Source organism: Pseudochaenichthys georgianus, chromosome 19 (assembly GCF_902827115.2).
Source record: "Pseudochaenichthys georgianus chromosome 19, fPseGeo1.2, whole genome shotgun sequence".
Classification (NCBI taxonomy): Eukaryota; Metazoa; Chordata; class Actinopteri; order Perciformes; family Channichthyidae; genus Pseudochaenichthys; species Pseudochaenichthys georgianus.
The window spans coordinates 771,491-796,582 of NC_047521.1; the positions used below are offsets into that span (position 1 = coordinate 771,491).

Consider the following 25,092-nt stretch of genomic DNA (forward strand, 5'->3'; position numbering starts at 1 on the left):
TCTACAAATCAAATCCTGTAGCGGTTCTTAGGATTTAGCAGCCCGGTATATATATTAGTTATTAAAGATGGCATATGTATATAAAGTATATATTGCACATAGTTTGACGGTATTTAACAGCAGCAAGTTACACAATGTTATAATCGGGAGATAAGTCTCCATTAATTATTGCTGTTATTTTAAATCGTATAATTTCGGACTTTTGTTGCCGTCTGTGAGGAAAATAAATGGGGCTCAGAGCCTCAGGATACTGACATTTTTTAAATCTTTTTTTCCTTCTAATTTGTTATTCTTTTCAAAATAACACACTGTTATTTACTCACCAATCACACTCAATTATCCTTGCTTTTATTTATTGGTTTAATTCCATAATCTCAGACTTTTTTGGCGTCCGTCAGGAACTGAATTTCAAAATAAAAATAACCGGAAACAGACGTAGGCATTTCGAGCGATTACCCAAGATCCTCAGCTATAGTTTTAAGCTCGCTTCTTGGATGTTTTAGCCGCAATGCATGCTGGGATTTAGTGTTTATATGATATGAAATCCGGAAAACATTTTAAAAGAATAAAATAATACTTAATTCCGAGTGTTCTTGATTTTCTCTTTGAAAGTCATCACATAACGGCATTGTAATACACGGTTCGGCTGCATTGTATATTACAGATCTGCCGTTGTTCTTTATTTATAGAGCCCTGATGAGAAGACCTTTGGAAAAACTGAGAAAATGCCGCCGAAACTGAATACTTGACGTGGATCATAACAATTAAACAACATCTTCAATTTCTCTTCACACAATACGTCTCCTTGCAGTATCAACACTAATTCGGCTGACTTTTACATTTGATCTAATTCACAGATAGGTTATATTTACACCATAACGGTGCACAGCTGATATAAAAGGACTAGTTTTTAAAGATATTACTGATTTTCTTTGAATGTAAGAATGTAAATACTGAGTCTGAAATAGTATAGCAATATGCTGTAAAATTATGTGAAAGCATGAATAAAACGTGTCCTACACTAATAATACAAAGTTATTATGGCTGTGTGTACCTTGTGTGCACCGCCTAGTGGTTAAAGCACGTTATTGAATTATTGTTTATATGTGTTATAATTAGGGCTGTCAGTCGATTAAAATATTTAATCGCGATTAATCGCATGATTGTCCATAGTTAATCGCGATTAATCGCAAATTAATCGCACATTTTTTATCTGTTCTAAATGTACCTTAGAGGAATATTTTTCAAGTTTTTAATACTCTTATCAACATATGAGTGGACACATATGCTTTATGCTAATGTTTATTATCATTTGAACAATGACAACTATTCTCATGAATATTAAACACAACAACCTGGAACCTCTCTCATACAATACAAATGGTGTGTGTGTGTGTGTGTGTGTGTGTGTGTGTGTGTGTGTGTGTGTGTGTGTGTGTGTGTGTGTGTGTGTGTGTGTGTGTGTGTGTGTGTGTGTGTGTGTGTGTGTGTGTGTGTGTGTGTGTGTGTGTGTGTGTGTGTGTGTGTGTGTGTGTGTGTGTGTGTGTGTGTGTGTGTGTGGTCGTTGGAGCTATGTGCAACTCAAGGCATATGCTCGAACTGGAGCTGCCTGGACGCTGCAATCATGTTGCTGCAATCATGAGTGTGCTGACTTCTCGTACAATGTCCCGCTTCCTGCATAAAGTCAAGTGCTCGGCGCAGTTGTGTGGATAGGGCGCTCCTCTGTTTTCATTAAAACAGCTCCTTATATCCGTTAGCGCAGCTAGCTAGCACCAGATGCTAACAACAACAACAATAGCCGCGTTCACACTGCGGTACGGTAATGCACGTAAGGTCTCTCCCTCGCTCGCTCGGGCCACACACAAACACACACCCTCCCGGTCCTCCCGATGGCCAGTCGGTGCCTGCCGGTGAGCGTGGAAGTGTGGTCTGCCACAAGCGGGCGGCAGGAGCGGGGCTGTCAGCAGCATCAGCTTGTAGATGGTATTTTAAACTCGATGCGCTCTGAAACTACGGGGCGGCCGAGGAAAAAAAATACACATGCGTTAATCGCGTTAAAATAATTAGTGGCGTTAATTTTTTTTTGCGTTAACGCGTTATTAACGCGTTAACTTGACAGCCCTAGTTATAATACAACACATAATGTACTCTTAATATTTTTTTCATCAAATATTATTTGAATATTTTAATAAAAATATGAAGAGTACATAGGGAAAGTAGAAGTAGATAGGGAAATAGTAATAAGTAAATAGGGAAAGTAGAAGGTCTGTGATAGAAATATAGAATATAAAAAATCAAGAAGATATTAATAGGAGGAGGTGCAAAACAGAAAAACGAATTAACCTTTATTTAAATATTAAATAACAGATTAAGGTCTTCTTTTAAATAAGAAAAAAGCTTTGGGGGTATCTATCTACAGATAAATATTAAGCCTGACAAAGTACTTAACGTCTAATATATTGCTTTCCTGCAATGTTAACTATGTTGAAGCACTTATTTTAACTGATATTATACATATGAATTATACTCTTATGTATGTAGATAGAATAAGTAATGTGCAGAATATGAGTTTAATGGTGGAGGTACACACATATTGATAGATGTCTTGTAATGCACTGTTGAGGAACCTGTGACCCAAGTTTTTCATTCATTGCATAACTACACCGTAGTTGTGTATGATATGTCAATAAACCTTTGAAAATCTTGAAAGGGATGTGCAAAATAGCCATAATATACAGTCTTTAATTAACTATTAGTAGAGAATAACGAGTAATGAATAAACTTTATTACTCGTTTCCATTCATGTCAATTGCAGATACATGTTTAGTCTTCTCAAGCACCAACTATCAAATATCTCTCCTGATTGTTGGCACTTGACAATCACCTTCCCTGAATTTTACTCAGGTGTAACTAAAGTCTGATTTAAGGGTTGTTTATATTTCACATCATTAATCAGAATCCGCAAAGTAATAAATGCAGTGGAGTAAAAATACCAGGTTAACCTCTGAATTGTCGTGGAGTAGAATTACAAAGTAGCAATGAGCTGTCATGTGGGTATATATTAATGCTGCGCATTATGGACACAAGCGATTTTCACCCATTTATCAATTATATGTTTTACATTTGATAACACCAATGTGTTTAATAATGGCAACTTCTAATTGTGGGAAAAACGAAAACGTTCAGTAGAGACGTCCCATAGAACATTTTGTGAAACACAATAGCCAGCATGTGTAGTTCGTTCCATTTCACACAGCTGTTTGACGCTCTGCTTTACGGGGACTGTAGTCCTAAACGATAGCTGGGGATTATGGGTAGTGTAGTGTCTTCGGCCATCCTAAACTCAGAAACGTTGACAATCGCAATGATGCTCGAAATGTCCCTTATAGGCCTACGTCTGTTTCCGGTTATATTTATTTTGAAATTCAGTTCCTGACGGACGCCAAAAAAGCCCGAGATTATGGAATTAAACCAATAAATAAAAGCAAGGATAATTGTGTGTTATTGGTGAGTAAATAACAGTGTGTTATTTTGAAAAGAATAACAAATTAGAAGGAAAAAATATTTAAAAATACAGATTTCAGTATCCTGAGGCTCTGAGCCCCATTTATTTTCCTCACAGACGGCAACAAAAGTCCGAAATTATACGATTTAAAATAAAAGCAATAATTGTGGCTTGATATTGAGTAAGAACATGTTTTTATGAACCACACAGCTTCCGGTCTCCCACGACCCGACCGGAGAAAAAGACGTGCTGCAGGCACGAAACACGTTACCATTAAAAATACATTGCTTTTAGAATCGTGCTGTGCAACACGAAAAAAAGGGGCAAATGGTGTTGGTGAACACGAATCAATAGATTAAAAATCGTGTTGGTGAACACGAAATGCCGTGAGACTGGGTTGGTACTTACCAAGGTTCTTGGCTTGTGCCATCGCTGCTCTGTTTCAGTGCCGCTGAGGACAGGGGGACAGCAGCCAGGTTGAGTGTGGAGTAGTGTGTGGTCTGGAACAGCTGTGCAACATTGTGGTTGCAGAGTGCTGTTCCAGCTACACAGGAACACTTTGCCACTGCAATCTCCACAGGTGAGCAGTTCTTAAAACAAAATGTCAGTCGTTTTACATTTAGGACACTGCTTCAACACAACACAGACAAATGAGAAAGCTGAGAGCAGGCTGATCAGTAGCAGTAGGTGTGGGAAAAGGCTAAACCATGTCAGGTTGTCAGTCACATCACATACACAGAAGTTCTGCTGTTTGGAATACTGTCATTTAAGGACATTCAAACAGATACGCTTGTATAGCCTCAGCTCTCTCCATGTATTATCTTATATTATAACTACATAAAATAGTGTTAGTAGAACGTTCAACAGCTTAACATAGATGTAGGGTACAAAACCAGCACTTACCTAACTTCAATAACCTAACCTCCAATACAAATAACCCGTTTCTGGGGTTTCCATGAAAGCAGAGACGGTTTTCAACCTCTCATTAAGAACAGGGTTGCCAACTTTGGGCACCTGGCTGGAGTGAGATTTTGATATCATGGGTTTAAATACACATATGCGCACGAAATGACTGCTATCGTGTCAGCAGTGGGACCTTAGCATACAGTATATATAGGATATATATACAATATATGCAAATACACAATATTGGACACAGACTATAAAGGACACTCAGTTTCATTCACTAATGAAAGTCAAACACATGTTTGTTTCCACTGTTTTATTGTGTGCCTGTCGCGATAAGCAATTAATTAAATCATCGTACACTCACAGAAATGAATCATGGTAGAGTTTATTTTTAAGCATTTACATCTATTTGATTTTATTTAAATACACATATTTTTTAAATGTATGTATTGAAATTAATTATAATCTGTATAATTCCTGTCAATTCTAAAATATATTGAATGTAATAACTTAGAGGTTAAACAATAGCAGGATCGATAAATAAAAATGAACTCGATACATTTCCATTCACATGAGGATGTGACTAGCCGTATGAAAGGATGTACTTGAATTATTATTATATATTATCATTATGTCAGTGGTCTAAAATGGTCATACAACGGTGCCGACAATATTATCGTTTATCGCAATAATTTCTGGGAGAATGTATCCAACAAAATTAATTATCGTGAGAGGCCTATGCATGAAACACACACACACAAACAAATCTACAGACTCACTCCAAACTGCCAAATATATTAATTAACACACTCTCACTCTCATATACTCTTTGACTCTATGTTGGCCTAGTAGAACAATAAGCAGCAGACTTTTACTTTTTATCATTTCTACTGGATCTTAGATCTGCGCATGCGCAATACGGGTCGGCAGTGGCGACTCCAGAGTATTTGTGTTGGGTAATCTATTGTAGGCCTAACTAACCCATACAGTGGTGGGGCTCAAGTCAGTATTTGCAATGCAATTACATACACGCTCCCCTTGACGCCACGCGTGAGGTTTAGATTATTTCCCTGTCTCAATCCAAGTTGAACTGTATGAAATAAAAAGGCACATTTGTCTTGTAGTAAATAAAAAGGGCGACCTGGAGCCAATCCTGCAATTTCCCCACAAGTGAAATAGTTGACATGCTGAAAACCCAACCCCTGCAGGGGGGTCTGGGGAGATTCTCCCCCAGGAGATTTTTTTAAATACTAACATAAAATACACATTCTGGTAGTCTCGTGAGAAGAAAATAAATACATCTATTACTACACGACATATTTAAAAAAAAAAATGAATACCATTTTAGTTTTGTGTTACTTTGTTCTGAAAGCTGAACCTGCTGCTCCTCATAGAGAGAAGAGGGAAGAGGCTGTGTGAATTACTTTACATGGTGGATAAGGGTGGATAGCCCCCATTGTTCTGTGTGTCAAAATGAAAGACAGCCCACACACCTATCAATCATCAAACTGTGGGGTCTTATTTCATTATTGTATCGATGTAGCCTATATAGAGATGTACTACAGCAAAAGTATTCTCCATCGGGACTTCCTGCAACAACACCACGCCGTTATCGTGATTCTGATTGGTCAGAAGACATTATCAAAGATGCTCTATTGAGAAGACGATCACTACGTGACAAAAGTTTTCAAAACCGTTTCTTGTCTTCGGTATTCTTGTTTTTGGCGTGAGAATAGTTTGGGCAGCGTGAGAGCGTGAGATTGAGAGTGAAAGCGTGTGTCACACGCCAGATGTGTGAGAGTTGGCAACCCTGTTAAGAATCTTTGATGAAAGCTAAGTTTGGGTTTAGCTAATGTATTTATCATTTTACACGAGAGGGTTACAAAATGAAAATAAATCTGTAGCCCCTTCATGCTACACACACATAGCTAGCTACCAGTTGATGTGAGCAAATGTATTGTCACTATGTAATCTGTTGCAACACGTCAGCTAGCTGGGCTTATTTGAATCCTAAATCACAGGTTACCTACTCTTGCCACATCAAAACCCCAGAACATGAACCTGACTGAGGCTTTGAACCGAGGAACACTTTTTATATTCCTCCCTACTCTGAGATCGTGAGGCTGTTCATGCTTTCTCGTGGACCTGTAACAGCTAGTCCTGACGCTCACTCTCCCTGAAGGTAGATCTTTGTTTGAAACTGTGGGGAATTGGATATCATTCATGTTATCCAAAAAAACGTAATAGTACATCATTAAAACGCTTTACACTGTATCAAGACTGTCAATTTGTGAAAGTTAGCCAGTAACTACAGCTTTGTTTGTCACTTACCTTCATAATTGTCGACGTAGCTTGATATGTAGCTACATCTTGAACCCCTTTTCTCTTTTGCTCCTCGGGGCTGAGCCTGCCGCTTGTACCAGCCGATGTACATCACTGATGTTAACCTTCGGTAGGTCTTGGAGACATCGAGTGTAAAATAGTGCCTATATAATATCTATACGCTATCTCTCTCGCTATCTATACGCTATCTATCGCTCTTCCCTCTACCGCTCTTCCCTATACCGCTCTACTGTAGACCGGAAGTTTACAACCGCACTCCCTGCTGCCGGAAGTTGATATACACCATCTTGTGCAACTAGCCAATTGGAGCAACTAGCCAATTGGAGCAAATAAATGGAAATGTCTTTTGTAGTCACTGCTCAATGCGTGTCAGAGAGAACAGTCGCAATGTTTACAGGCTCCCACTGCCTGTTAGCATCTGTTAGCATCTAGCTCTCCTCCTCACAAACATTTAGCCATCCCTGCTTATACAAGTAGTAGTTTTAGTTGTCTGCGGAGGCCAACTCCCACCTGTCGAGTACGGCTGTACTGAGGTGTTTTTCCTCCGGAGACGTCGCGAAGAGACGGAGCGGCTCCACCTGTTGCTGCCTGAGATCTGCCATCTACGGAGGCCTGCTCGTCGCGAAGAGACGGAGCGGCTCCACCTGTTTGCTGCCTGCGATCTGCGATCTACGGAGGCCAGCTCCCACCTGTAGAATACGGCTGTACTGGAGAGGTTTTTACCCCGGAGTCGTCGCGGAGAGACGGAGCGGCTCTACCTGTTGCTGCCTGCGATCTGCGATCTACCGAGGCCTGCTCGTCGCGAAGAGACGGAGCGGCTCCACCTGTTTGCTGCCTGCGATCTGCGATCTGGGCCTGCTTTCCACCTGTCCTGGTTCTGCTGTTGCAGAGGCCTGCTTTCACCCCGGGGATACCACGCTGCTGCTTTCGTCTGTCCTTTGCTGCTGTGCTGATTTTGCTCCGGGAACGTCGCGGATTCTGTGTGCTGGTCTGGGAAAATGGCCCATATCGGGATTCTGCTGTGCCTGTTAACTATTTTGGACTATGAGAAGATCTCTAGTCATTCTGAGGAGTCTACTGGATTCAGGTCTGTTCTGCCACCCGCAGTGGGCATCCCCTGCAAAGGTTCGGATGTGTTACACAAACAATTACCGGTTGCCTTGTCACAGTCAATCTGCTCGACAAAATATGTTTGTCTTTTTTGTTTTCCTGCGATGATGGTTCTTCAGGACTGCTTCTTAAGCTCTAATCACACTCTCGCAGACTTTTCCGGTGATTCTAAATTAGATGACAATGTATGTCTGTCGCTTAAGAGGAAAAGATGCCTGTTTTTGTTGTTGTTATTACTATCAGGAAATGTACAACCTAACCCTGGTCCGCCCAGTAGTAGTAGTCAGATCGCTACTCCTGCTGATTTTAAAGCTAGATCTGGGTTGGGTTTCATCCACTTGAATGTGCGCAGTCTGTTAGGTAAACTAGATTTTGTCCATATTTGGGCGAGCTCCACTGACGCTGACGTCATTGTTTTATCAGAAAAATGGCTAAATAAATCTATTTTGGCCTCTAACATTGCCTTAAATGGTTTTAATGTGTATTGTACCGACCGGCCTAATAAAGGTGGTGGCGTTGCCATTTATGTTAAGAATAAGTTCAGTGTAACCACATTAGTTTCCAAAGCGATCAGTAAGCAATTTGAATTTTTAGTGTTAAATATAGAAGTGGAAAAGGGTCATGGTCATGGTCATGGTCATGGTCGTGGGCTGTTACAGACCCCCCTCAGCTGTCAAAGACTCCTTATCTTCGCTAGCAAATCTTTTATCGCAACTAGACTACAAGGAAATAGTGCTACTTGGAGATTTTAACTGGGACTGGTTAACTGCAGTGTCAGAGGATTTTAAAAATCTTTGTATCTCTTTAAATGTTACTCAGATTGTTGACAGTCCTACTCACCCTAATATTAAATCCCCAAATAAATCCTCCCTAATTGATCTCATTCTAACTAATGTTCCCCATAAATACTAGTAGTATTTGCGAATGATCACTGTGTTGTAGCCACAATTAGGGACACAAAAGTCCAAAAGGTTAAACCACGTATTATCATCAAGAGAGACATAAAACATTTTGTGGAGCAGGGTTTTGTACATGATCTGTTTGGGTTTGATTGGAGAAAAATCGATTTGTGTGCTGATGTTGAGACTGCATGGTCTTATTTTTATCTTGGTTTTATGGAGATCATTGATAGACATGCACCCCTGCGTACATTTAGAGTGAAGGGACGAGACAATCCTTGGTTTTCTGCTGAACTGTCTAGTCTCCTGCATGAGAGAAACGAGGCCTGGGCAAAGGCTAGGAAATCAGGCTCAGAGGTAGAATGGCTGCATCTTAGGCAGCTAAGAAATAGATTCACTTCACATGTCAAAAGTGCTAAATCTAAGGGTGCATTCACACCTAATAGTCCGCTCTCTGGTGCGCACCAGACCACAGTTTGTTACATTGTTTCATTTTTCAGAAGGTTCGGTTTGCGTTCACACGGGCAAAACTCAAACGGACTATAAACTTTAAACACAAGTCATGTGCTCGGAAATGCTGTTCAACCATTGGTCAGACATTAAGGGGGTAAAAACGCAAATCCTGGCAATTTCTAGCGGAGCCTCCGCCATGGAGCATCGGCACTTTCGGCAGGTTATTCTCATGCTGCTGTTAGTCTGGAGATCAACAGACATTGGCAGCCTGCGCATATGATTATATAATCAGACAACGTCCGTTAAAAAACATTATTACATGGCATTGTTGAATACTCGATTCTGATTGGTCAATTCAAAACACGTGACACGTTTTTAATCCAGAACAGACAGACCGCTGTCAAGGATTTATTGACCGTTGTTAAGGACTCTCACATCTGTACAAAGAAGTCCGTTCGATTTAACTGTATACAGTTTGGCTGAAACTGACAAGACAAGAGCGACAAGAGAACAATGGAGAAGTAACTGGCAGAAACCCTCCTTTTTACGCAGCGGTCCAGACATAGACATCAGACGGCGACACATATTCAGTTGCCAGTTACTTTGGCATTAAGGCAGGGATATCTAGATACTTTCCAAGGTTTGACATAATTAATTGTGCTACTTTTAAAGCAAGCAACGATGTTTTCAAATCTGTAATCAAAAAGCTCCTCAAAAACGCTATCGAAGCAGTTCCTGCCATTGCTACTCAAACAGTAACAACGGACTATTTTTCTTAGCGGATGCATGTCAATTTAAATCAATACAACTATTTTTTAAATCAATAAAATCAATTTCTAAATCCACAAAAGCATTTAAATTAATATTGGGAGTCATGTCGTTACTTTGTTGAGAATGTGGCCATGTAATAAGCGGGATAATATGGGCAGCGACTTGGTCATTATGGGGAATCCGACAGGATCTAGATCCCTCCGCTTCGCGTCGGGCTCCTGATCAGTCTGTCGGTGTTCTTTTCCCCATAATGACCGCGCTGCTGCACATTATCCATGAGAGACGTTCTGCAGAGGAGGGGCGTTTCACCGAGGACAGGTGTTCTTACTTTTATGTAGCTGACGGAGAATTTTTACTTTACACGACACTGTTCAACACTTAATTCTGCTTTACTCTTTAACTAAACAACCGCGGATGTCTTGAAAGACTCTTTCGCTAAAGATTTTTGAAGATATCCACGTTCTTGTGACACGTAAATACTGCGCTTCCTATGTTTTGGTGCGGACTGCGTTCACACCAGCAATGAACTGCTCCAGAGTTCGCAAGCAAGCGCTCCGAGACCACCTATTTTAGCGGACCAGAGTCCTGTTGTTTAGATCACTTAAGAGGTCTCGGACTGCGTTCACACCGACCCAAATGAACCGCACCAAGCGGCTAAACGCACCAGGGTTCGATTCAACCGGACTATACAAGGCAGGTGTGAACGCACCCTAAGTATTATCTGTCAGTTACCACAAAGAACCTGAACAACCCTAGAACATTCTGGAAAGCCATAAAATCGATATCCACCGGTGATATCCGTAATGAGCTACCTCCGTGCCTCACCACAGCATCTGGCTCTATATCGGATAGGGCTACCATGTTAAATTGTTTTAATGAGCATTTTGTGTCCTCTGTTTCATTCTGTCACTAACTCTGCTTCTGTGAACACCACAGTCGGTGACTCAGAACAATGTGGTCTGGAAAACCCTTTCAGTTTTACTCCTTTTACTGTTGATGTTGTTCGTGAAGCCTTAACCAAGCTAGATCCTAAAAAGCCGGCTGGTCCGGACAACTTAGAACCTTTCTTTTTAAAGATAGCTGCAGATTTTATTGCTCCACCTCTCACTACTCTTTTTAACCTCTCCCTCAGCACGAACAAAATCCCAAAAGTATGAAAGTCAGCGTATGTCCTGCCTCTACTAAAAGGAGGGGAGGCCACCTTATTAAACAATTATAGACCCATCTCTAAATTGTCAGTTCTGGCTAAGGTTCTTGAACGCCTAGTGAGTGAACAAGTAAAGGAGTTTTTATGTACAAATGACATCCTGTCTAAACATCAGTCAGGCTTCAGAAAGCAACACAGCACCATCACTGCCACTATGAAAGTGGTGAATGATATTACGAGTATTTTAGATAATAAGCAGAGTTGTGCAGCTCTATTTGTTGACCTATCCAAAGCGTTTGATACCGTCGATCATCGCATTTTGAAGCAGAGGCTGGTCAGTATTGGCATATCCAGCCATGCAGTGGGTGGTTTGTGAACTACCTCTCTGAAAGGTCCCAATGTGTTCAGTTTGATGGGCTGTCTTCTGAGTAGTTAAACATTACTAATGGTGTACCACAAGGTGCAGTTTTAGGTCCGCTATTATTCTCTATCTATATTAATAGTTTAGGTGAAAATGTCGAAGGAGCAACCTTACATTTTTATGCTGACGATACCGTTATGTACTGTGCAGGTCCCTCGATTAACGAGGCTGTTGTTAAATTACAGGCTGTTTTCAACATTATTCAGGCTCAGCTCTCTGAGCTTAAGCTTCTTTTAAATGTGGATAAAACCAAGGTAATGCTCTTTTCTAAAGCTAAAAATACACCGGAGACTGCTTTGGATATTGTAACTACGCAAGGAATACAACTTGAAGTGGTTACCTGTTACAAATACCTTGGTATCTGGCTTGATGATTGTCTCACTTTTAAATTTCATGTGAATAACCTGCTTAAAAAGCTGAGGGTTAGGCTAGGTTTCTTCTACAGGAACAAGTCCTGTTTCTCGCTTGAGGCCAGGAAAAGGCTCTGTGACCTTTGACCTGTGCTGGACTATGGGGATCTGGTCTATATGAATGCACCTGCCAATTACCTGAGCAAGTTAGATGCTGCGTATCACAGTGCACTGAGATTTGTGACAAATTGTAAAGCACTTACGCATCACTGTACCCTGTATACCAAGGCAGGTCTGCCATCACCTACTGTACGGAGGCTCAGTCACTGATACTTTTTCATTTACAAAGCCATGTTGGATAAACTACCATCTTATATCTGCTCCCTGATCTCTCGGCGAATTGAAAGTACTTATTGCCTGAGATCGCATGCTGTGGTTTTATTAAATGTGCCAAGTGCTAGGACTGTTTTATGGAAGAAAGCTTTTAGATGTGCAGCTCCACTAACTTGGAACAGTCTGCAAAAAGAATGTACAATTACCAAGCTAGTACCACTACATGTTTTTAAAGCTCGGTTGGATGCTACAAAATCAGATGATGTTGGTACCTGTACATGTGGTTAGATATGTAAATTGTAATCCCTGTTTTGCTGTTCTGTTGTTTATGTTTTTATGTCTTCTTGTGGGACCTACTGCTGCAGGTCTCCCTTGAAAAAGAGATCATTGATCTCAATGGGATTTTACCTGGATAAATAAAGGTTTGGAATTTAATTGAAAAGGCATATATAGGGCTTTGTTGACGGTACTGTTGCTCCACTGGCCTAATCGTGTCATGTTTACGTTATGGTTTGGTGGCCAAATAAAATGTTTATTAATGCACTTTCTAAGCAAGCCCTGGTTGAGTCTGACAACTTATTTATCACTGATGACTAGGGATGGGTATCGTTTGAAATGTATCGATTCCGATTCTGGTTCTGCTTATCGATTCCGGTTCTTATCGATTCCCCGTTTCGATTCCAAAATTGTAAAAGAAAGAAAACATTTAGATAACAAAAATATCTTTATTCTTTTAAACTTTAACTGACATTTACATTTAATACAAATGTATTGCACAATAGCTGTGCTTTATTTTAACTGAGCTATGCCTGTGGCAAGCTATTAAACTGTGCCTTGTCTTTTTATTTTTTAGTGTAGTGGAGCCTCACTTTAGAGCGTTTACCGCGATCCATCTTTGGTGTTATGAAGTGACTGAGCTCGTGAACTGTCTACGGGAGGGTGGGGGGAGCCTCGCTGCGGGGAAACTGTGGACCTCTGTCGCCGCAACTTACATGATGCCGTTTAAAAAAATGAAGGGCGGTGCCGGCCGTCATCGTACCGAGCCGGCCGTCAACGGCCCGCTGACGACCGGCCGTTCTGTGATTCTCCAGAACACACAGATGGCCAGTCCTCCCTTACTCTGGCTGTATTCCACCGGGTCACCGTGGCGCAGACACATTCCCCATGTGTGAAAACACATTTAATTCAAGTTTGTACCTTGTTTAGTCAAAAAGTAAGATTTCAGCCTGGCGGTAGTGGCCATGTTGGATTTCTCAATTTGTAGGCATTCTGGGAAATGTTTGAGCTTCATATACAGCAGATTTGGATTCAGCACCCCTTACTACCCCTAGAAATGTTGTATAGCATAATTAAGCACATTTTCTGAAATTCTGCCTTGTCTATGAGGGAGTGTCCATGGGAGTGTGAAGTTAAAGTGGACCTAACATACTATATTTGAAACATATATTGTAGGGCCTACCTATATAAAACATGTCTGTGAAGTTTCTTTTTCAAAATACCAAACAGATCATGCATTTTAGCCATGCCTCATTTCGCTCTATTTCCTCTTTTCCAGCCCTGTTTTTGCAAGGGCTGATTCTACTTTTGTGGCAGACTACAGCGCCACTTACAGGGCTGGCATATGTACTACAGCGTCTCCAGCGCATTCGAGCGGTCTCTCATTCCCCTGATAGGTGGAGAGTTGGCCATATAGGCGGAGCTCCTCATCACTGACGTCAGACTATTTTCAAATCTGGATCAGTCTGTATCAGCTCCGTTGCAGCCCCGTTTTTAGAGATTTGGGTATGGAGGAAAAGAGAGAGGGTTGTATTTTCTGACACTTGGTGAGTTCCCTGACACACCGGGGACACATATTCATGTATAAAAGATGTACAAAAGTGCATTTTGCATGATAGGTCCCCTTTAAATCATCATGAGCAAGAGTTTTTGAGGCTTGCTTTATAATATTTTCTGGGTTCCTTTCAGGCTGCTCATGTCTAAAATGTGTTCAGGCTCAAATATACAGAAAAGCGATTATAAAGGGTATTAGCCCACATCTGACATATGTTATTTAACACTGAGGGGTGCAAATTCACACAGAATGGGTTGCATCCACTGATATCTCCATGAATTGCGCATCACTTGCAATTTGCAAATCTGCCATCTACACTGCAAATATGCCTGTAAAGTCTAGAATTCCCCTTTTTTCTTATGTTTGATTGCAATTATCCATGTAGCAAAGCCTAAACACGCTTGAGGCCGATGAGTCGTTGTGAGGGGGGAAGTCAGCCAGAGTCTTGTCAGGAGGGGGTTGCCAAAATGTCCCGGAGGCAATTCAGAGAAAGGAGAAGTAAAAATGTTCACCCGGGCCGGGACTGAGAAGAGCGGGGAGAAGGAAGGAATCATTTTTGTATCTTTTGTAAAACTAAATTGACTTTGTTGTACTTTAAAAAAAATACCATGTAAGGTATTTTCATTTATTTTTCATGACAGTTTCATAAACAGCTTGTCACTGTATCACAAAATAAACGCCTCTTTAAGCCTCTTATGGTGCTTTAGTTCCCACCAACTCCCTGAAGACGTTAATATTTTCACTGTGACTGTGTGCGGCTATCAGCCCTGATCTTTGTGACTTTGCATTTGCAGAGAAAGGGGACAGTTAGGTGCAATATAATGGATAATAATAATAGATTTATTTAGTTAGCGCTTTTACAGGTGCTCAAAGACGCTTTACAGATATAGTGAAGAGAAAAGAAAGGAACAACAAATAAATATATCGTTAAAGTTAAAGTCAAATAATACAAAAACAATCACACATTAAAAGCCAGATTGAAGAGGTGAGTTTTTGTGAGTGCTTTGAAGGAGGTGAGGTCAGAGCAGTCTCTGATGGGTTGGGGGAGTGAGTTCCAGAGGGAGGGGGCAGCGACGGAGAAGGCTCTGTCCCCCCAGGTCCGGTGATTGATGTGGGTGGGGATGGATAGGATGTTGGCTTCTGATGAGCGGAGGCAGCGGGAAGGGGTGTGGTGGTGCAGCAGGTCTGTGAGGTAGGGGGGGGGGGTGTGGTGGTGCAGCAGGTCTGTGAGGTAGGGGGGTGTGGTGGTGCAGCAGGTTTGTGAGGTAGGGGGGTGTGGTGGTGCAGCAGGTTTGTGAGGTAGGGGGGTGTGGTGGTGCAGCAGGTCTGTGAGGTAGGGGGGGTGTGGTGGTGCAGCAGGTTTGTGAGGTAGGGGGGTGTGGTGGTGCAGCAGGTTTGTGAGGTAGGGGGGTGTGGTGGTGCAGCAGGTTTGTGAGGTAGGGGGGTGTGGTGGTGCAGCAGGTTTGTGAGGTAGGGGGGTGTGGTGGTGCAGCAGGTCTGTGAGGTAGGGGGGGTGTGGTGGTGCAGCAGGTTTGTGAGGTAGGGGGGTGTGGTGGTGCAGCAGGTCTGTGAGGTAGGGGGGTGTGGTGGTACAGCAGGTCTGTGAGGTAGGGGGGTGTGGTGGTGCAGCAGGTCTGTGAGGTAGGGGGGGCCTGATTGTTGAGGGCTTTGTGAGTAATCAGGACTTTGAAGTCGATTCTTTGATGGACGGGGAGCCAGTGGAGGTTCTGGAGGACGGGAGTGATGTGGTCTCGGGAGCGGGTGTGGGTGAGGAGGCGGGCAGCAGAGTTCTGGATATGTTGGAGTTTATTGAGGAGGTTGGATGGTATGCCGTAGTAGAGGATGCTATTGCAGTAGTCGAGTCGTGAAGTGATGAATGCATGAATCAGGGTTTCAGCAGCGGAGGAGGAGAGTGATGGGCGGAGACGGGCAATGTTTTTGAGGTGGAAAAAGGCGGTCCTGGTGATGTGATTGATGTGGTGGTTGAATTTGAGCTGACTGTCGAAGATGACTCCGAGGTTGCGGATGTGAGCGGGGGGGGGGATAGAGTGTGGCTGTCAATGGTGAAGTTGAAATTCTGGATGTCTTTGATACGGGATGGGGGGCCGATGATGATGTCTGATTTGGCACTGTTCAGTTGGAGATAGTTTGTTTGCATGCATGCTTTTATTTCTGAGAGACAGTTGGTGAGAGTGGAGTGTGTTGTGGGGGTTATGGTTTTTGTTGAGATATAAAGTTGGATGTCATCGGCGTCGCAGTGAAATTGAAGGTTGTGGCGACAAATTATTTTGCCAAGGGGGAGCATATAGAGGATGAAGAGGAGGGGGCCAAGCACCGAACCCTGGGGGACGCCTTGGGACAGAGGAGCAGTGGAGGAGGTGCAGTTGTTGATGTTGATAAACTGATGTCTGTTGGTGAGGTAGGATTTCAGCCATATGTATGCATATTCCTTATGTATATGTGCAAATAGCACAAATGTGTTTGGCATCGCAGTTTAAGTTGCATGTCACCCTTTATTAATGTATTCCCTAGGCAGCACTATACTTTTATCAATTGGATTAGAATGATAGGATAATATGATGAAGTTTGTATTAATCACTTTCCAACAGGAGCCATGCTTAGCTCTGTGGGGTTGCACTGAGGCACACTGGTGCTTTGTTGACATGCTGATGTTATGTTAACTAACTATAATGCAATTGAGTAAATTAGCTCAGTAAATGGATGACAGCGGCTACAGCATGTCCAGTCAGAGCACAGGCTATGTTCATTCCTCATTCCAAGTGTCATCAGATATGTTAAGCTTGGTTTAGTATTAGGATTTTGGCAGGGGGAGACAGTGACAGGCACTTAACCTAAATGAACAAACACAAGTTATAACAATGCCTATTAATGTAATATTATCAGTAAGATATTTCCTTCTATGACGATTAAAATTGCTTGCTGTGAAAAAGGCCTGTTGCTGGCCTTTCTGAACAATAATGTTAGCTGAACAGGGTAAACAAAACAGCTCGTTAGCATGCTAACAGTTAAACAGCTAATCAGAACCCAGAGTCTTGCTGGGCAAGTAGGAAGATGCCTAAAGACGTGGGAGGTACTATGTTCAAGGTCTGCTGTTCTTAATCTAATGACTGCACTTCCTTCTTAAATGTTGATGACTGTTTATCATCTGCCATACGAAGTAACAAAGGCAAAAGGACCACAAAAAAAAGACCAACGTTCACTGGCTGCTTCATCTGTGTGCACAGTCACCATGGGTGTTATTTTGGAGAATGATCTCATATTGCTTTTAATATTCTTTGTCAATTTGATCTGTCTTAGGTTGGCATTGTACTCCACTATGCTTCTTTGTCCACCATGCTGTGGCTGACATTTACTGCTAGGAACATCTGTAAAGATGTGTCCAAAGACCCGCTCCAGGCCCACAAAAGGACCAGGTCAGCCCAGACTCGTACCAAACCAACCATCCTGAGGTAAGCTGTAAGCTAGTACGCACTGGTTTATGAGCACAACATCCTTCCTTTCAAACCCTTATGATAGTGTGATGTGAGGCAGCTTTAAGATGTTAAACTCTGTTGTAAGGATTATAGCAGTGATGCACAGGTCATTGGATCCAGAATGTGTTTTCTATAAGACAATTAAACAGTGTGTTAAGCCAACCAGCCCTCATGTAACTATTGAGTGTCATGCAGACGTGCAGAAGTTAACATTGATACTTGGCTACTAGGTGCTGTCCATACATATCAATGGAAATACAAATACATATGTGTTGGATTAAACGTATCATTTATTTGCAGATGTTATCTTGTAAGTGATGGAATCCCTCTCATAATTGTTGGAGTTACTGCAGCATTTGGTATGGACAACTATGGCAGTCGGGATGACGCTTTGTAGTAAGTGCTCAGTATTTCTGAACAATCCAGTTTACATTCAATCTTTAGAGAATAAGATACATGTTTATGTCTCTGTGTCTTTTCAGTTGCTGGATGGCATGGGAACCAAGCTTGGGGGGTTTCTATGCCCCTGTGAGTTTCCTGGTCTTAGTGGTGTGTGTGTATTTACTGTGCTCATACATCCAGCTCAAACGGCACCCAGAGAAGAAGTATGAGCTGCGCCTCCTGAGTGAGGAGCAGCAGCAGCTATCGTCCAGCGAGTCAAACCACCACTGCCACACCGACACTGGGGGGGTCTCTGCGGGGGATTGTCCACCATTTGCAACAGGCGTGTCGGTGTTGGCCAATGAGCACTCGTTTAAATCTCAGCTGCGGGCCACAGCCTTCACCCTCTTCCTGTTCCTGTCCACCTGGGCTTTAGGAGCGTTAGCAGTATCACTTGGACATTTTCTGGATATGATATTCAGCTGTCTGTATGGGGCTTTTTGTGTCACTCTGGGACTCTTCCTTCTAATTCAGCACTGTGCTAAACGTGATGATGTGTGGCACCGCTGGTGGGCATGTTGCCCGTCTAAGTCCAAGTCTGAGGACAGGAATGGGGACAGACAGAACCAGAGGCAGGAGCTCCATCAGCCTCACTGCCACCTGAGCTCCCCATGCTCCGGCAAGCAACCTCTACTCTCTCCTTATATTGTGCCCAGTTCCTACCACACACCACCTTCACATAGTCCCCCAACCAATCACACGGGTCCGTGCTGCGTGGCTGTCATGAGTCCTGTTACTGCCCCCCTCTCACCTCTCCCTGAGCAGTTGCCCTCCCCTCGTCCACAAACGCTCTCTGGGGAGCTCCCCCGCCCCACCCTGCCTCTTCAGAGCTGCCTTAACGACAGGACAAAATCCCGCTCCTTCAACCGTCCACGTCTATGCCTTCAGGACTACCGCTCCCACCTGACTTCCACCAGCATGGATGGGAGTGTGCACAGCCCCCACCTAGACAGCCCTCACGCACCACACCACCTCGCTGGATCGCCATTGATTTGCCAAAGCCCCCACCCAGACCTGCAGCTGCCCTGCCCCAGCCCTCTCTTGGATAAGCAGCTGGCTTCCTGCCAAAGCTTGTTACGCCAAAACTCCTGCCACAGCGTACAAGACTCAATAGCTTCCTGTCACAGCCATGCACACAACATGCATGACAGCATTACTTCCTGTCACAGCCTCCTCATGCCTTCTCACGGGGTGCACACCTGCCAGTGGCACATGTACAGCTCAGCGGATCACTCTTCTACTACAAGCTGCTGTGAGAAGCCTGATCCCTTCACCTTACAATATCAGCAAGACCCCGACACATACAGCAGTGTGTCAAAGACAGGAGATAAAGAAAAGGATAATCTCTGCGTAGAGGAACAGGGTTTGCCAAGAAACACTCTGCCTCGGCACGGCACTATGGGCCGGCGAGGAACCATCGGCAGGAACAGGAGCCTGCAGGAAGAAGGACTGTTTGGGTCGGACGGACCAGGCACCATACGGACTGGCCCTTGGAAGAATGAAACCACTGTATAGTCTTCTTATACTTGTATCTGTACTCACTTGCAAGACCTTCTTCCAGCTGCCCTGTAATTGAATTACTCCTTAAGTGTTTGGTTCTCAATGCCTTCAGCTGACCCCTTTTCTCAGTGAGGCCTCATATCCTGATATTTTACCAACCTTTATGACAAAGTTATCTTTAATTTTACAAGGGATAAGATAAACACAAGAAAGGTTGGAATAATTTTGGAATTATTATTCTGCTCCATTTAAAATTGCTTTTGGGACTTTTTGGGGCTTTGGGACCCAGTGGCTCTGTAGTTAGCAAGTTCACAGCAAGAAGGCCCCAGTTGATCCACATTACTCATACATCCACAAATGCAAATTGGATTCAAAAATGAATTTTCTAAACTAAGATACTTGATCCAGAACCAACTCGAGGACAGTCAGACCCAAGCAGAGTAGACCCAAAGGTTGCGTTGACCTCTTAAACCTAACGAATATAAAAGTTGATCTTGCTCATAAATGCTATGTTGACCGGCAGTCATTAACAAACAAGTGCTGTTGGTTCAACTATATTGAGATTTAAAATAAGTGACAAGTAAGGAGCGATAAAAGGTTGTCAAAAAATACATCCACAATGCAGCAAAAATATTGGCTAAACTCTTAAAAAGGACTAAGTACGGGTTGAGATAAAATACATCATAGCTGGATGTAAACTCGCGGCTTGTTTGTTAACACAGGGACACATTCACCTAGAATGAATTGAGGCTGCTGGTAGCATCATGAATTGCACATCATTTTAATAGCTGTCTCCAGGTCAGATTCACAAAAAAAACACCCATACAGTTTTGCAGCTCTGTGCAATTTGCTCACTTTCTTGCATCTGATCGCACTTATCCATGTGACAAAGTGTAAGTGTTGCCTTTTCTCCTAGAACACGGTAGGCAGAACAATGGCAGAACAAAAATAAAAAAGTACTCTCAGGCTTCTATCTTCTTGTCCCAACTGACAAGGCTTTCCTTTTAACTTCAGGAAAGGAATTTAAACGTGACAGAGATAAATAATATTTTGTTTGTAATTTTCTATTATGATTTAAAAAATACAGTAATATTCTTTAGACATACTTAACACTCACAAACTCATCAACCAGAACGGAAAGCTGCTGTGTTCACTGCGGTTTTGGAGAAACTACCTTACCAGTGGCGTTTCTATATGTACAAAAGTGGTGTGGCACAAAAAACGTAGATGCCTCACAGCTTCTGCAGTGAGGTTCATGGCTGACTCTTCAGGTTTACAAATATTATATTTTGACCTAAATCAAAATATAATATTATTTTCAAAAGCCTCTTTAGTCTGATGCTTCAATTAATTTTAAACAGACAGTTCAACAGAAGGATACCCAACAAATGTAATTGTATCATTTAAATATTGAATTGTTCTCTCTTAGTAAAATCCCATTTTCAATAAAACTGTGGTCTTACCTTGACTTGAAGATGAAGTCCATTTGCCTATCCCTCTGGACAAAAATCTCTATTACTTTTTTGTAAAAGTCCTCCTTATCTTCTTGTAGTTTCAAAAGTCTATCATAAATCTAAATGATGGATTTATGATTCGAAAATGATAAAAGTAGAGTAGACATGTGTATATTATCCGGCTGAACAAAACGTACATTTATCTAACAGCTACGTTTCCCACAGATCTTATTTTGAGCTATTTTCTAAAATCCTATGGAGAAATCTCATTGCTTTTTTGTGGAGGGAAGCCATGCGCAGCTTACTTCCTGGTCTTAGGACGCGTCTCTCGCCTCCTCTTCACCTGCTCTTCACACACCACATTTTTCGCGGCACACGTACTTACAGCCAATCAGCTCTGAATTATGTGAGATGACGTATGGTGGGGATGGCAGCTCTTTGCCCCTATGGTCATTATTTTTTGCCACACACATTAAATAGGAAAATACTCTGAGCATGCGCAGTGTAGTTTTTACAGTCACCGTTCACTTAGACAGAGAGAGGGAGGGGCAGGATCGGGTTTTGTCCCACATGGCTCTAAACAGCTCAATAGGCACACACTGTATTAGAAGAACACATACTAAAACAGCAATGTACAGAGGAATCAGATGATTAAACATGATCTTAAAATATATTTTATATATATTTTAATTTATTTTTTGCATTTTGTTGTAATCATTATTTTAATACTTTCTGCTGACACTAGGTGGGGCTGTGCCCCTAATGGCCAGTCGCCACTGTACCTTACTATGCTGACGGATTTGGAATAGTTTCATCAGACATTGAGGAGGATTAACTATAATGAACATAAACATCTGCAACCCCCCGCTAATATACAGTGTTATGCAAACATTCAGTCAAATGTCACTGATTGCACCTTTAAATACTTGTATTGATAGTTTTGAAGACATTTTAAATGTGAGTGGTTACACATGTGAAAATAATTTTGAGTCAGTGTGAGCATGTGTGTGTTTTTAATGTGTGCAACAGTGCATGAACAGGTACATACAACTGTGGTGTGTTTTTGTGCTATATGTATTTATTATTATGGAATCACCCTTGAAGAATTTTAAATTAATTAATAATGATAAAGATTAATATATGAAGCCTAAGATTTCTATGGAGATACTTTACGTATGCTGCCAAACAGAGTCAACTAGACTCTTATCTGACAAATGTTGCACTAGTATGTACAATAGTAATTCACCCGGTGAGATAATAATTCCAAAAATACTGCAATGTGCTACAAAGCACAAACTTTTTATAGTGCCAAAATGATGTGCCAGATTTCACTGTGATGAGAAAATACACACTACTCATTCTCAATGAGTGTTGAGAGGTCATACAGTTTGTAGCATCATACAAACTTGAACTCAGGTTTCAGAAGATCATCAGCAGCCATAAGTTATTCCAGAAACTTCCATGCTTCCTCCAGAGAGGTTTTAGCGCTTTACCCGTCATTTAACAGCGTAGCTAGGCTCAGTTTCTGTTCTCACACAGTGACTGACCTAAATTACTTTGGAAATCTAGCCTTCCAGACTAGCCTAGTTCAGGTAAGGCTAATTTTCAGGCCCACCTCAGCCTGAAAAATCTGTGAGATGATGGCTGTGTGTAGAGCTTTATGGGGCTAGGTAGCATTAGCTTAGCCTAGCATACATTTGTAGCATGTGACTTACCCTTAAAACACATACAAATTAGACAAACTAGATAAAGTGTGTTAAGTATTGACCTTAGAGGTGTGTTTTTGGACTTTGGACAGAACAAGGCTAACTGTTAGCGCCTGCTCTCCTGCTTTTTGCTAAGCTAAGCTAATCACCCACCGGCTCCACACTTAAAGGCACAGACATGAGTTACGATATTCTTCTTATTGCTTTTCAGATATAAAGTTATGTTCATAAAAAAAAAGAATAAATCCTGATGCTGTTAGTGTGAGGTCATTACTAATAATGACGATATCATCTTAATTATTAACTTTTTCTATAGTTTTTAACCCCATATTATGACCTTCACTAACAAATTCATTTTTTAAACTGAGCTCATTAATTTATTTTTTAGAGTAATTATTATCAGAGATACACATTTATCTTTGGATGCTCAGTGAAATGTATATCTGTGATAATGTTGTTTCTGCAAATATAATTTCTCTTTTAAAGATGTTTTCCTGTGCTTAAGATGTCTTGTCATGCCTTCGGAAACGACACACAAATGCAACGCCGGTGAGAGATAGGTTTATTATTTGTCAAGGTTAATCCTGGTTTCAGTGAGCTAGGATCACTGAAACCAGGCATTTCAAAGAAAGCCATCCTTTTCTAAGTCTTCATGAAACACCTCTCTGGTTCATGGTATTTAGCCGCACATTTGGAGTGAAAGTGCAGGCTGTTGAATTTGACTCATTTTTGCATTTTATTCTATTTTAAGGCCATAATCAGGCCTTCATCCTGGAGCTTGTGTTGATTTAGAGAGATGAGTCATTTCAGTCTGTTGTAGGTTAAACACAGATGTTCACTAATGTGTCAGCATATCCCAGTTTGATGTAGGCTTAGCTGTGATCATCAAACGACACTTAACCTCCGCCTGACATTGATGAGTGTGTACATGTGGCGTGTCGTTGTGTCCCGGTGTTGCGACAGCTTTAACATCTTCCAGGCCCGAGGCAGGAGTACCTGACACTGAAGGATGCTGTCCAGACACAGAATCTTAATGTGCCATTTTTTATTCCTCACTTCTATTGTGGATTTTCTCAACAGTGTAAAGAAAACAACGTGACACCTTGTGAGACAAAGGGAGTAACAATTGGAGCAATGTGTGTTGTCTGCACTAGAAATAAAGATGTACTGTGCTACACAGCGTGAGTTATTGTTCTCTTTCTGTACAGGGCCGAGCTACCAGCATCAGTCATATTTCTTTTGCAGCTTCATAAATGTCAAAACATATTGTATAATTGAATAGTAAACAGTACAATTGAATAACTAAAATACAGAAAAGCTTCTACCAGAATGTTACATTTCATAAGTTAATATAATCATAAAATTGCATTATTTTTGACACATTAATGTATATGTTCTACATTGACAGCCTTCTCTCCCTTTAGTTCTATTGACATTCTGCTGACTTTCAACAGCAATTATTATGGGAGGAATATTATACCACCTCAGTTATGTTGTTTTTCTTTTTTTAACAAACATGTCGGCATAATGTTAACTGACAACATGTTTCATTAGCTATCTTACAATATTCTTATATAAACTAGAAACTAAAGTATGATTCAAGTTTTTATGGTTTTATGGCACAACACAAGAGTGGTATATTAACATAATGTGGCAGATGAGGAAGTTGAGTCATCCAGGTCATCAGCACCGGCCATGCATGTCTCAAACAGCACACACACACACACACACACACGGAGCATCAGATTAACGCAAATTGTCACCGTCACATACTGTAGTTGTCACGGTCGTATGGATCAGTTGCCCAGCGTCAAAAGGCTTATGAAGATGTTTCTGATTAGACTTGATTTAACTGTGTTGGGAAGTCCTCGGCTTCTTCCTCCACTGCATTGGAACTCTATTATTGTATGTTTTAGATCTGTGTGAACAATTTAAAACTGTAGCCTAAAGGCAGATCACGAAAGATGAGGAGGAATGAAACCAAGATGGTTGCCGTGTTGCTGATTTCTTGATGAAAAATGACATAACATTTCTGTCTGTTTGTTTGTTTCCTGAATTGAACTGAAACCAATGTTGAGTTGAGGGCACCAGTCTCCCTGCTGCAACCCCCCAGCTCAAGGTTTGTGGTTTGTGAAAACAAGTCAGACTGCTCTAGGTTCAACATAAGGCCTGCATTCCTCCAATGACACACACTGTGCATCATATTCTCAGACAGCATGTTGTACAATATTTGTTTTCATATACAATATATATATCATATAATAATATAATGTTTTGTTTCTGATCTGATTTTATGTGAAGCGTCTTTGAGCATTAGGAAAAGTGCTTTACAAATCCCCTGTATTATTATTATTATTATTATTATTACAAAGGGATAATAAGAAATACAAAATGTAAGTAACAGTATTAATTAAAATGTCAACAA

The 25,092-nt window shown here is 41.6% G+C and overlaps 1 protein-coding gene across 2 annotated transcripts in view; it reads left to right on the plus strand.

Annotated features, from left to right (window-relative positions):
* adgra1a (adhesion G protein-coupled receptor A1a) overlaps positions 1-21,607 on the plus strand; it is a 67,533-nt gene extending 45,926 nt beyond the window's left edge. For both annotated transcript variants that reach the window (XM_034106850.2, XM_034106851.2), the window contains 3 exons: positions 17,391-17,542; positions 17,867-17,962; positions 18,049-21,607. In XM_034106850.2, the coding sequence (XP_033962741.1) occupies positions 17,391-17,542; positions 17,867-17,962; positions 18,049-19,522 (1,722 nt within the window). In that variant the 3' untranslated portion in view covers positions 19,523-21,607. The remainder of the gene's footprint in view (positions 1-17,390; positions 17,543-17,866; positions 17,963-18,048) is intronic.
* The last annotated feature ends 3,485 nt before the right edge of the window (positions 21,608-25,092 follow it).